The 13,232-nt window shown below is 39.0% G+C and overlaps 1 protein-coding gene across 1 annotated transcript in view; it reads right to left on the reverse strand.

Moving 5' to 3' along the window:
* SATB2 (SATB homeobox 2) overlaps positions 1 to 13,232 on the reverse strand; it is a 174,135-nt gene that overhangs the window by 29,277 nt on the left and 131,626 nt on the right. Inside the window, exon 10 of the mRNA XM_081261424.1 lies at positions 6,418 to 6,615. Coding sequence (XP_081117550.1) covers positions 6,418 to 6,615 — 198 coding nt within the window. The remainder of the gene's footprint in view (positions 1 to 6,417; positions 6,616 to 13,232) is intronic.

The following is a 13,232-nucleotide window of genomic DNA, read 5'->3' on the forward strand; positions in this document are numbered from 1 at the left end:
TGTACAAGTAAGAGTAGGAGAGCAGGACTGAATGCTTGTTGCTGAAAGGCAGTACCCTCAAGTGTTAGGAAGGACAGTCACATTCTAAAGTTATCTTAAAACTGCAAAAGCAGTTTGATGAAATGTGGAAATTTTACTCCTTTTGGTTTTGGCATCACACTGATGAGTTATATAATTTTCACTACAGTAAGTGTCCTTCAAAAAAGAAAGCTCACAAAGCTACTATTCAGTTGAATGATTAAAAATAAAATGATATATGTTAACAGTTTTGTATAATATCAGGCAGCTAATAGTAAGTGCTTGGGGAATGCTGGCTGTTGCCATTTAGAACTTCTTTCCAGCACGCACACACACACACACACACACACCCCTCCAAAGGTGAACAGATGTGAATTGAAGTTCTCACTTTGGGCAAGTAACTAAATTTCTTCAACCTTCGGTTTCTCATCTGTGAAAGTAGATGAAAAAAACAACCACTCTCTTAGTTTTTCATAATGACTGAAGAAGAGAAAATGTAAAAAAATCTCACTTTTTGGAGAGTTTGGTTTCCAAAAGGCTAGTTGCTGCCAGGGAAGAAGAGGAGGAGGAGAAGGAGAAAAAGGAGAGGTGTCACTGTTATTATTACTACTAGATTTTGTGCAGCAGAACCTCCAGAATCAGCCTCAGAGATATTATGATTCTTCATCTTATGCTGTTCCTGGGGCTTCACAACTAAAGCACCATGGGCACTGTAGGCTGGGGAAGCCTGTTTGGGTGATTGTCCTGCACATTGTGGAATATTTGGCAACATCCCTGGCCTTCATCCAGTAGATCCCAGTAGCCCTTTCAAATTATAATAACCAAAAATGTTTCCAGAAACTCCCAAATATCCTATGGTAGACAAAATCACTTCTAGGTGAAAACCATTAGTGGACACCAATGACAGGAAGTCTGTGTCTCAGAAAATGCAGAAAATTCCCTGAGCGATTGGCAATCCAAATGAGTAAAAGCAAAATGCTGGTGTCTGGCTGTCACCGGCCAGGTCTCACATTCTTACTCAATGTAGAGCATGGAATTTTAAAACAAGTACTTGTCAGGAAACCACATAGCAGCAAGCTCAGAATTCCTGAACTTACAAAATAACTGATGGAAACCCTGTGGTGGAAATACAATAAAGCAATAAAAGCACGAACTACACAGACCTGAACAATTTGGCAAAAGCTCCCTAATCAACCCCACTCAGAGACCTAGTCACAGTATGAGAGATGTCCTTTCTTCTCCAATGCATTCTGAGAGAAGTGCGGTCAGAGGAAAAACTGGGTGCCAGAAATGCCTGTGTTTCATTCAGCTGGGGATCCTGGCTTCAGGCAAGGTTCAACGACTGCTCTGGTTTTTCCAATTGTAAAATGGAGTTGGTAATAACGAATACCCAGACCTAACTACTTTTTGATTCTAGGAGAGGATATCCATTCACTATAGGGCCTCAGGTCATAATAACCACGAGGTGGGAAATCATTACAACCACAAGAAATAATTTTGTCCCCAACCTTTTATAGCAGAAAATAGAATTTATTTCATCTTTTTTCATGGAATGTTTTGGTTTGGCTTGGTTTGCTTCACCATGTCTCACCTCTGTTGATCTTTGTGCTAGCCACATTGAACTACAGACATAATGTAGGTTAGTATTTTTCAACTTTCTTCCCCATTATCAACACCCCATGGAGGCTTTTTAAAATATTTTTTTTCCTAATCATTTTCCCATTTCATAAAACTTTAATGCCAGAGATAATGCTAAATATCTATTTATGTATTAAATCCCTTTGGAGGACCACAAACCATGTAAATCTAAGATTTTTATGCTTCCTAAGAACCACTTTTTACCCGCTAGGGGCAAGGTTGCTCTCACTGTGGATCCAAAAGCATGAATGGATTCAGTTAACAAAGTGTGTTCAGAGGCCAGAAGGCCAGCTTGTTCTCAGAAATATTTAAATAGGGCTTCTGGAAATTTGGAATTACAAAAAGAAACTTAAGAGAAGCCAGATAATTCAATATGACAGAAAACGTCCCTAAAGAGACTGGATTCCCAAGGAGGAACCATCTTACTCTTCAACAATAGTCAAGTTTCTGGGGCTCACAATACTCCTTGTTGGTACCAAATTCATCATGGTCTCAGCTGCAATCCTGCCTCATTTCTGAAGTGAAATTCCATCAAACATGCATTTATTGGTAAGTATGTGAAGGATTGTGTCCGTGTTAAGATTATAAAAATAAATGATATGTATTGTCCACCATCAAAAAAGTCAGAGACCCAGGCAAAGGCATTTGTAGCTTTGGTATAGTAACTTCAGATATGGGGATGGAACCACAGAGGCCAGATGGCCTCATGGGGGCAAAATGACACTACAGATGTGAAGCCTAAATGAATGGAGTGGACAGGCTGTATGAGCACAAGCATAGAGAGCAGGTGATGGGGATCTGGGCAGCAGGATGTGAGTGGGTTCCCTATAGGAAGAGTGGAGCTTCAACCATGGGGCACTCTGAGTCAGTCTGTGGGTCAGATCTTTAAATTTTCCAGATTTTATGTTAAATATCCTGACTTTTAAACATGGGTTTACAATTTTAAAACTTTAAAGGGCTTAAAAGAGAAATATGTGCAGGCAATTAGCAGACTGCCCATTTGTAGACTCTATCTGTCCACCATTGGCAAGAAAACCTTCCTCTTATTTGTAAGGAGAGAGGCTGTGACTCCAAAGGACTTGTCAGCATCACAGAACACACCAATGAGGAGGGTGACAGGAAGCTCCTTATTTGATCTAGTACATCGGTGGGGCCCTAACACAACAGATTAAACCATCAAGTCCTTATGCACAAACATCACTGCCTCATATCTTCTCCCCTTAGGAAAAATCAGGGACTAGTGTACTCAAATTACCTAGAGAAATGTAAGTGGCACTTTTCCATGACCAGTGGGGAGGACAGCTCTGCATTTTATTGGGCTGCATATGTGAGAAGCTCTTGATCATCAGCAGTTCAACTCATTCTTCACAATTTAGTAATGGCACATTTTCCATCTAATTATGAAATACAGCATTGCCAAACTAATATCATCCTACGTATGAATTTTAAAATCTCTAAAAACATAAGCAAATATATTTCCCTAAAATCCTAGCTGATACAAGAGCACAAGTGAATTCCAATGAGTCCAGTGACGACCGCTTTTGGACAATTACAGACATTTTTTAAGGACTTGGTATCTTTTTCAATGCAGTCCTCCCCAAGTCACAGAGGTTATGCCAGCTAAATTCTTCAGTCTTAGGAATTCTGATGACTGGTTTCAGTTATTTTCTTCATTTTTTCACATTATAACTGCAATAAATAATTAATCCACAGCTTTGCATTTTGCTGACAAAACATAAATTCAGCAAAGCAGTTGTCAGAGACAGGCACACTATGTATAAAACTAAAAAAAGTGATGTACCAAAAATTGATGGGATCAAGGTCAATGGGTAGGATATTTTCAATGTGCAGGAAATTACCTTGTTTGTAAACCTTTAGCTAATATCTGAGGGATAAGTATAAACTTTCCCAAAATAAATGAATTTATCTAAGTAATATCAGAATTTAATGTTAATAGCCACAATGTACTGAAAACTGAAATGGAAAATTATAGACTGATTTTTGCTTACCCATTAAATGTTGTCAGCACAGTATCTAATTCTGACATACTAACATAAAAGATAATAAAACTCATAAATCAATTGGCTGTCTGCTTCTAAGATACTTCATTCAAACTAGTCAATTGTAAAGCAATTAACCGTAAGCTGGACATCCTTTTAGCTATATACACACGAGGCTCACACAGACAATTTCTGGACAAGGATTTAAGACCAATGGTATGGGAGCCTATCATTCAAATTAAGTAATCTTCAATCATAATAGAGACTGGGTTTTCATGTTCTTATCTCAAAATTTTCTAAGCTTTCAACTTAGATCATTATTGTACTATTGAAATGGGCCTTTCACTAAGCTCTAGAAGAAGTCAGTTTTTCTCCCTTGGACATAGGATGGACCATGCAAAGTTAATGTCAGTGGTTCCAAAGACAACCTATGGCCTCGTGCTAGTTTAGGACAGAAGTCTGGACCAGTTTACATCGCAATGAGGAAAAAAAAAAAAGGAGGGGGCAATAGCAAGTTTCTCTGGCTGAATTCATACTGTTTGTATGGTCTTTAGTCTAAAGCTATACATTTAATTTCTGTGATATTTAAAATTATTAAATTTTATGAAATGATACTGATAATAAATGGAAACTTCCCTTGACTTTTTCAAATAAATTTATTTCCTAAAATAAAAGACAACTTATAGAGGTCCCTTTTTAATTCTAAGAAGTTAAAATTTCAAAGTCAGAAAACCACTGCTCTATGTGACTCAGTATGCTGGTCTAATTATCTGCAGGGAGGTGCCCTAGTGTTTGGATCAGGCCCCAGCCAGGAAAGGACTAACACTGGAAAGGGGGAGGCTGGGTCCTGAAGAGTAAACCTGTGGTTCAGCCTCCTGGGAATGAGTGACTCTGCCACCCACTAACTATGCACCCTGATCCTCCACCCATCCTGGGTTCACTGCAGACACTGCAAGAGACTTCCTAGATGAATCTGTCAGCCTAACAATTCACTTATGGGCAACTCACTCTACGAACTCAGCCTTGGAAACTGACCAATGATGGCATGAAAGCATTGACTGAGATGTCAATATTTGGATGAAAAGTGACCTGATGGACCGTTAACTTCTGGCTTCTCCCCCAGGCATGTGAAGATGGAGCAAGGGGAAGGGACACAGACACCTTGGGGTGTATTTCACCACATTCTTCAATGCCTCTCTCCTATTACATCTTTATCAAGAAAACATAGCACACTCTTTCTCATCTTCTCTTCCATTCTTCACTTTTACTCCCCCTTTTTTTTTTTTGGTGCCAAGAAATGAACCCAGGGGCATTTAACCACTGAGCCACATCCCCAATCTTTTGTTGTTGTTGTTCTTTTTAGATATATGGGACAGGAAAGTGTATTTTGACATATTTTATATATATATATGGAGTATAACTTATTCTAATTAGGATCCCATTCTTGGGGTTGTACATGATGTGGAGTTACACTGGTCATGTACTCATAAATGAATAGCAAAGTTATGTCCAATTCATCCTACTGTTTGTCCTATTCCCAACCTCTCTCCTTTCCTTCATTGGTCTTTATCTAATCCAATGAACTTCTATTCTTCCCTCTCCCCCTTATTGTGTGTTAGCATCCACATATCAAAGAGAATATTCAGCCTTTGGTTTTGTGGGATTGGCTTATTTAACTTAGCATGATATACTCCAGTTCCATCCACTTACCAGCAAATGCCATAATTTCATTCATTATGGCTGAGTAATGTTCCATTGTGGATACATACCACATTTTCCCCAACCTTCCTTCCTTTCTTTCTTTCTTTTTTACTTATCATTTTGAGATAGGGTCTTGTTAAGTTGCTTAGGGCCTGACAGAGTTGCTGAGGCTGTCTTTGAACTTGCCATCCTCTTGCCTTGGCCTCCTGAGTTGATGGGATTAAAGGTGTGTGCCAGTTCACTGGGCCCACATGCTTGCACTCTTGCCTCAACTTTTCCTTTGTACACAGGAAATTCAGAGAGAGGCCATAAATGGTCCTCTGTAGTAGCAGCAGGGACTGATGCTACTGGGCAGCAGAACCGAACCCATTCATGAGCAAAATTCTAGGGAGTCACACCACAGAAACCCTAGCTAATACTTCTTGAAAGTAACTTATTTTAGAATACAGAGTCAGTAAACTCAGTTAATTTCAGGAAAAAAAATAGTATTTGTTTCAATGAGAGCAAAAACTAAGCCAACAGAACATGCTACCCAAAAGGAGGCAGATTTCTAAAAGAGGAAACTAAAGACAGCAAAAACTCAACTTAAAATTCTAAGAATCTGTCACAATTTTTCTCAAAAAAGGTTCAGATGAGTTCAAAGGTAATCCTCAGGTCACATGGCTATGATCTCACCTTTACCAAATGTTCCATGGGAAATTTTGGATTAAACTCTTTCTTTCTTTCTTTTTAAAGGAAAAATAAAAAAAACTAATGGAGAATATGTTTTCTGATTGGGAGATTTAATTTTCCATAAGTGCTAGGGCTTCATAACCTCACAAGTAACATGCTCTGGGGGAAGAAGACTTCTTAGTCATTTTTCTCTGTGCACGCGCACACACATTCACATACACATGTACACTCATGCAGTGCTCATTGTGAAAATAGGGTCCTCTGTCAATGGGCATGTGGCATATGCCACCAACCCACAGGAAATGGTGTGGTGTGCCTCTCTGACCACTGGCAGCTGGGGCAGGCACAGGAAGTCCTGTGTATTGGAGGAAGGGGGCGAGATGCTGACCTGCACTGGCTCAGGTGGGAGCTGGACCACGTGCTGCATGCGCTCACTGTGATGATGCCGTGACTCCTCTTCGTAGATCACATCCCTCTCATGCTGGGGAAGGTTCAGGAAACGACGGATAGTACACAGGTTCTCCCAGAGGGTGCGGTTTTCTGGGCTTGGGTTCTCCTTCCAGCGGAGCAGTTCGCAGAGCCAGCCCTAGAGAGAGGAGGCCACCTGAGTTAGCCTGCAGAATGGAGAGCAGCTGAGTGGGCCTGGACTTGAGGTAAGCACCATCCCACCTCATCATGTTTTTCCATCAAAATTGTTCCCACCAACCTGGGGAGATACTGAAAAAGTGTGATTCCAAAAACCAACCAGTGCCCACATAGGTACTTATGCCAATGCCTAAGAGTCTTCACTCGTGGAGCTTATCAGGTTTCTTCTAGAATATATCCTTGATTACAGTTTCAAATAGAAAGAACTTTCTGGATCCTCGAGTCAGATTACAGTTATTCAATTCTCAAAAAAGGTAACTTGTATTGGTCAGCTATAACTTTTGCAAATTACCAAATTTACTAGCGTTCCAATCTAAGAAAAGAGTGAGGATGAATATGTATCATAAGAGGACAAATTCTAAAGAAGAAGAAAAAATGTCTACGTGTAAATAGCACTGAATTTTTAGGGAAGAAATATTCTTACAACCATTAGCAACTCTGCATAAGAAACAATAGCCCTAGATAGAATGAAAAAAAACAAATGTACATTTGCCATTTGCTCATTCTCTGGATGCCTTGGGCTCTAGGACCTCTTAACTATCATCTTCCTACCACAGCCACACCTGCAGGAAGGTAGGCAGTTGGTCAGGTCACACCTGCAAATGTCTATCTCCCCACTCTGGCATCCGGATGTTCTCTCTCTTGCAACTGCATGAGAAAGAAAATGTAATGCAAATACTGATGGATTATATGAAAATAATACAGAGGATGCTGTCAACATCGCTCACTGACTCATGTCAAAATATTTTACCCAGTAGCTTTCTAACCCATCATTTCTAAGCTACATTGCTAATTTTAAAAATAAGAACTATCCCATATCACGCCTCTTGCAAGAGTAGAAATTTTTCTAAAAAGGTACATAAATAAACACTACTGATTTTGTGAAAAATAAATCCCAAACCTCAACAAATTCTATATCATAACTTGTAAGCCAATGAAAGTTCCTGACACGCATCATAAAAACCCCATATAATATCATAAGCCGTTGTTTGTCTAACTCTCCACTGTGTCTTCTGCCTTTACCCAAAAAAAGGCAAGATTTGATTATCTCCGCTGCATCAGCCAAGACAGCAACACCAGCTGTTCTCATTGTGCAGCCTCTTCCTCGTGGCCTCCATGTTAATAACCTGATCATTCCATTTTCTCCTTCAACTGCCGGCTGCAGCACCGCGAAGAGACAAAAACCCAGGCCCATCTGCAGCAGCTGTAGGCACTGAACTGTGAAGCCACTGGGGATTTATAAACTAATCTGTAACACAACACTGCCTTGTTTTTACAAGTGAGAGGCCACATTTGCGCAGACCTGATCTTTTCTTGCAATAAACTGGGAGCTTGGGAGAGTTAGAGGGTTAGGAAGAATGAAAACAAGATATCTTATCATTTGCTTGGAAATATTTTTCCAAGCATTTTCATACTTCCTTTTTTTCCAATTCAGTTAAGAGATAGGCAATGGTTAAATTTTCAAGGTGCCATGTGTATGAAAAAAAAATGAAGACAAATTTTTATTCCTACCAGAAAATAAATTATATTTAAATAAAAAATCTCCTGGTCCCAAAGTATTTCCTCAAGGGTTTCTTCATAGAAAGGAAAGAATTCTTGAAATGAAAAATAAACCATCTGTATTAAAAAAAATAAGCTCCTATTTCTCTGTCTTTTCACAGATCTGAATAAGTCTCCAACTGAACTCTTTCAAATGTTTCAAACAGGTATGTTTAACATCTCCCAGGGGAAGCGATAGCATAGAGACCAATCATTGAACGGAAAATAAAAACAAAAACCTACATCTGTTAAAAGATGAAGTTCTGAGATAGCCAGACCTTAAGGAAGACAGCACCTGCTGTTCCCCTGGAGGGATGAACTGCATTGTGGGAAGCCACAGCTTGAAAAGGAGACAGGTGACAGCTGAGTGGTATCTCCACTTATGACACTTGGAATGTCTCACACAACATTCATTGCCACGTTTGATTTATATGCACTGTTATAATCTGCACTCATTACAATCACTTAGAACAACACTCCAGGCCTCGTTATGGACTGTGTGCTGTCTGCCATCAGTCTTTAAGAAGTGTAGTGCTCAATTTGCCCACTGACATGCAAGGTCTTGACCTTGAAGCTATTAGGGAGCGGATTAGACACAAGTGTGATCATGTGTGCAGACATAAGCAAACCAAATTAATTTCTGGCATAGGGAAGAAGCCAACAAGACCCTGTTCTTAGGGCACCAGAGAACTTCTCAAATCCCTGATGGAGCTGAGCTAATAGCATGTTTAAGGGAACCCGGTTTTGAAGATGAAGCACATTCATGGTATTTAGAGGGTTATTAATCTAGTTTCCCCACAAAGTGTTTGCTTGGCTGATCAGATTAAGGGATGGAGGCTTCAACGGCACACCCCCACCACAGCAGGCCCTAAGAAATCTGTGCTACTTCACAGCCTTGGACATATTGCACCATGTGTACCCAGCTGCTTCAATAATTAGCTTATGAATGTATCAGCTGGTTCTGTGATTTTTATAAATAATAACTAACCTACGGAGCAGAAAGACTGTCGAGAGCCTTACAGTAGCACAAAATCACAAGGTACTCCTAACTCTAACTTGCTCTTCTACTGAATGCTGTATTCCCCACCAGCAGAGCCCCTGTGACGCCATCTATGAATATTTATTTCGTATCTGAGATGGCGTTATATTTTTTTGTCAGTTTTCTTCACAACAGCCATGATTTGATTTCACTGGCTTCCTTGCCCACTCCATGTATCTGAGTAAGTATCTTCAGGAAATCTATTCTACCTCACTTCCCCTCTCACCCACCATCTTCCTATTCACATGATCCTTCCACCAGCCCATTTGGGATGCTTATCTCTGTTTTCTCAATAGGGTGTCTTATTAGCTTGTTTGGTGGCTAATGAACGTGTGAGGAAACGTCATGCTGTTGCATGAATACCCATGTGTAAATTGTGAGTGAACCCATCACAGAAGAGATAAAGGGTCCCCACTTTGGGATTTTTTTCATTTATATAATTTTTGCATGCCATCCAAGAAAGTTTTGCAGTATCAGGCAAAAAAAAAAGTGTAAATGTCAAATAAAACAGTGACAGATGACAGTATTCTCTATTGAATAGCACTGTTTCTGTCGTGCATGTTCAATGGGAACTCATGAATTATTAATAAACAAATCTCCTTTTTCTGTTAAAACTCTCAAGTAGGTTTTTTGTTGTTGTTCCCTATGTGTTATGTGGAGCATTCCAGGAGAATTATTTTCATTTCAGAAATGCTGATGCAGAAGTTCATCTGATTTCCAGCCGTGGCCAGCTCTATGAGTGGCATTGTGAACTATGTGTCTCTGCGGTTTCTCCCTTAGTTTGCTTATAAGTTTTGACCTGAGGTTAGTTGAGTATTCATATGGTCAGTTTAGTTTTTACAGTTTGGTGAAACTAGGAATAAAGTGAGATACAAGTTTTTGAGCACAGCTAGGAAATGCAGACAGCATTAAACTTGGAGCCATGAGAAATAAGTTCCTTCTCTGTCATAAAACAACTGGATAACCTTCAAGTTAGTGGTTACCCTGTTGGAGCTTCCAGTGCTCAACTATAAAAGCAGGGACTCACAAATGATGGTCTAAGTTGTTCTCCTGTTCTGCTTTCCATAATCTGTTGCCTTGCTATATGAAATAAGTAGCTGACAGTGATTAGTAATCAGGGATAAAAGTACAAAGAAGAAACCACTTTGGCCAATTGGTCATGATAAGTGTCACTGATGATGATACATTGATACCATGATACAATGCATTCAGGATACAATCCACTGCAAAGGACACAATATGGTATTCAAGGCAGTCTGGCCTCAAATGCATGACCTCAGTCATTGTGAGAAAACATCAGAAAAACCCAAATGAGAGATGTTTGACAAAATAATCAGTACTCTTCAAAAGTGATGTAGTCATAAAAGGAAAGACTTAGGAATGGCTGCAGATTGAAGAAAAATAAGGAGAATCAACAATTAAATGCAATGTGGTTCCTGGATAGGTTCCTGGATATTTGTTAGCAGAAAAACTAGTTAGTTAACAGTATTGAAACCATGTTAACCGTGTTAACATCCCTTAGTTTTGATAACTGCATTATTATCAATGAGTGTACTATTGTGATGGAAGGTGTCAACGCTGATAGAAGCTAGGTGAGGATGTAGAGTACAGGGCAATTATCCTTTCTGTGCTACTTTTGCAACATTTCTGAGAGTCTGAAATTAGTTCAAAATAAACAAACAAACAAAAAATACAGTGACTACCGAGAAAGTATACACAAAACCATGCATGGAGCCTAAGTAAAATTTTGCCACAAAATTCAAGATTAAAACTTTCTTTTACCTTCAATATCGGAACCGAGAAGAAACATAAAAGACTGCTTCTTTGCCATTGATGGTTAAAGAGTTCCTGAACATTCCGTGCATAAGCAAATAATATTTATTAACATCTCATTTTAGCCATCTCATCAGCCTCTTAAACAAATATATTTCCCTCAGTAGAAAAAACAACCCTGACCTCCTTTTCCAATTGTGCAGGTGAGGCAACACTCTACCAATCAAGATATGGTTTGTTTACAACCCACGTGTTCCTGAAAAGTTGAATGCCAATCTAAATTTACAAAGCAAATCATGTTGTAAATGTATTAGGTCTCCTTACTACTTGAAGAAATGTGCCATTAATTCCTTTTGGAAGATGAATCATAGTAATTCCAAGTTTATCTTCTAGTAAACTGGTCATCATTAACAAGTTACATAAAAGAGACCACCTGTAGTTCACAGTCCAGGAGAATTAGAACATATAGGAACGACAATAAGAATCACAGTTTGCTCCTGTTTTTTTTTTTTTTTTAATGACCTCATTCCCGTCAATTTCCCTGTTCTCTCAGTGACTGCAAATTATACTCCCTAGAGATGCTTGGAATATTCCCATTGCCACGCTTTTGCCATGTTACTGCCTTGGCTGGAATGTCTCATACCCAAAACTCTGATCCCATGAGATGTACTTCAAGACCCAGCTAACATGAATTCACCTGATCTCCTTTGAGAAATGGTTGCTCAATCCTACATGACCCTAAGGCATTCATGTATACTCTCACAATTTGATGATTATTACTGGTAGGAGTAGGCCTGTCTGCATCCCCATCAGAGGTGTCTGCTTCTGGACAAGAATGGGGTACAAAGGCTGGTTTCTAAGCATTTTCAGAGCATGCATGGTTCCTTGTACATAGTAGATGCCCTACACATGATCATTAGACTGAACTAAAATTATCAGAACACAAAGAAACTAGTCTAGAAGAATGTTTTGTGGCCTCAAATTCAGAGTTATTGTTAACAAGCTCACTAATTTTCAGAAGCAACCCTGTTTATGTTCTAAGGTCTATTTCTCCATCTCTAATGCACGAACATGATTTAAAAAATGGGGTGATCCAACTTTACCCCTTGTAGAAATTACAAACAGTTTATAATCTGCTGAGCACTCACTGTCTATGTGCCATGCAACATGTCTGGTAGATGATATATATATGATTTAACTGTTATCACTATGTTTTACTTAAAAGGTTAATGGAGATCACTGACAAGAAAGTGAATAACTCTTGACTGAGGAAATTCTCAATTAGTGCCCGTTGAGAATATGGCATCAAAAGTGAACCTTGGGAGATAAAGACAAATTTCATCATGTGGGGAAAGGGAATGACTGAGAACACATAACAGAGATAAAGCCATCAGGTAATGCAAAAACACGCAAAATTATCATACCTGAGGAATCAGCAGCAAGTCTGAGGGGCCAAAGCACAGACTAGAAATGAAAGTAGAGGCCAACTATAAAGAATACCATGCAACGAAATTTCTTCTTAATCCAACAGGCCCGAGGAGTCCCTAAAGGCATTCTAACTGACATGAACAAGAATTAAATCTTCATTCTTTCCCTCCCCTGCTTTCTTTCCTTATAACAAAAAGTCCTTGGGAAAAAGACTATGCTAAAGTCAAGAATACCACTAATCCTAATCTAGATACCTCCTTTTTATTTTCATAATCAAATAGTGTTGCTGGATATTAACCAGGACCCATAATGGCCTGATAGTAATAAAGTACATACTTCATAAATCTCATCCTCTATAAGTTTTCCTTCTAAAAAGAAATGGCAGAAATCATAAGCATGAAACTATATTGACCATTTTTTAAAGAAATCTGTTTTCACCTTAGTCATTTTCTTGTGTGTGTGTGTGTGTGTGTGTGTGTGTGTGTGTGTTTTGCTGTTGTTGTTGCATGTAGGAATTTTTAAAGCTCTCCTGCACTGAAAATAAATACGGGAATGGCAGTATCTATTTTACTTATAAAAATTTTAAAGGTTTTAAGTGTTCCAAACAATATACCAAAGGCTGAGAATGTTCAAATGACAAAGGAGATCATTTACAAACAATAACAGCCTAATTTGAGTTTGGAACTATCAGATATGAGTTTGAATCCTAGTTCTAAGCCTTATGTTTACATGATATGGAGTGTGGGGGTGGGGGACAGCAAATGAGAAGAGCGAGGTTC

The sequence above is a fragment of the Spermophilus citellus genome, assembly GCF_964194105.1.
Source record: "Spermophilus citellus genome assembly, chromosome: 11".
Lineage (NCBI taxonomy): Eukaryota > Metazoa > Chordata > Mammalia > Rodentia > Sciuridae > Spermophilus > Spermophilus citellus.